The sequence below is a fragment of the Seriola lalandi genome, unplaced genomic scaffold (genome assembly GCF_002814215.2).
Source record: "Seriola lalandi dorsalis isolate HSWRI2012SDOR001 ecotype SW California unplaced genomic scaffold, Sedor1 jcf7180001958767, whole genome shotgun sequence".
In the NCBI taxonomy this organism is placed as follows: Eukaryota; Metazoa; Chordata; class Actinopteri; order Carangiformes; family Carangidae; genus Seriola; species Seriola lalandi.
In genome coordinates, this window is record NW_019429436.1 from 1 (window position 1) to 715 (window position 715).

Consider the following 715-nt stretch of genomic DNA (forward strand, 5'->3'; position numbering starts at 1 on the left):
TCATCTTGTGTCTTGTGTTTTAACTGATGAGCGAGCTCTTTGCTCTTCTGTAGCAGCTTGTTCTCAAACTCTGTCTTCTGATCATCAAGCTTTTTACAAGCCTTCTTCTGCTGGATAACTTCATCCAGTTTTCTTTTCACTCCTCTCACCTGTTCATCATGAAACTCCTTGATTTTGATTTCAAATCGGCCTCGCCACTGAACCAACATTTCTTTGTCTCTGTCATCATCAAAGTGCTTTGACATTTCTTTTTTGATTTCTCCATATGTTCGGCTCATTTCTTTAGAAAGATAACTGAGCTCAACCTTGTCAAGTTTTCCGTATTCAATTCTGTTGTACAGCTGGTTTTCAATGGTCAACATGTTGCTCCTCAGAGCCCAGGTCCAATTCCCGTACTGAACCTCAAGGTTTCTGTACACTTTAATTTCAAGTGTGTTTTTGAAACTGAAAACAAAGTGTTCGTTCAACAGGGCATCCCACAGGTCGTGAATCTTGCTTTTGAACTGTGACAGAGTCATCCCATTGGACTGTGAAGCTTTAGAGAGGATGAAGTTCTTCAGCTCTTGGATGCTCTCACTATAACCTGGATTCGGAGGAGCCATAGGTGGACTTCCCTCCCAAAGCTGGGCAAAGTATTTCACATCTTTTTGCACATCAAATGCAATGACGTCACTGAAACACTCTGCATCACAAACCTCCTCTTTGGCAGCTAGTT

The 715-nt window shown here is 41.8% G+C and overlaps 1 protein-coding gene across 1 annotated transcript; it reads right to left on the minus strand.

The window, feature by feature from the left end:
• Window positions 1-6: 6 nt before the first annotated feature.
• Window positions 7-710, minus strand: LOC111658740 (interferon-induced very large GTPase 1-like; the record flags this gene model as incomplete). The annotated part of the gene is made up of 1 exon (XM_023411422.2): window positions 7-710. A coding segment is annotated over one exon (704 nt), but the record flags the coding sequence as incomplete, so codon positions are not given.
• Window positions 711-715: the final 5 nt, after the last annotated feature.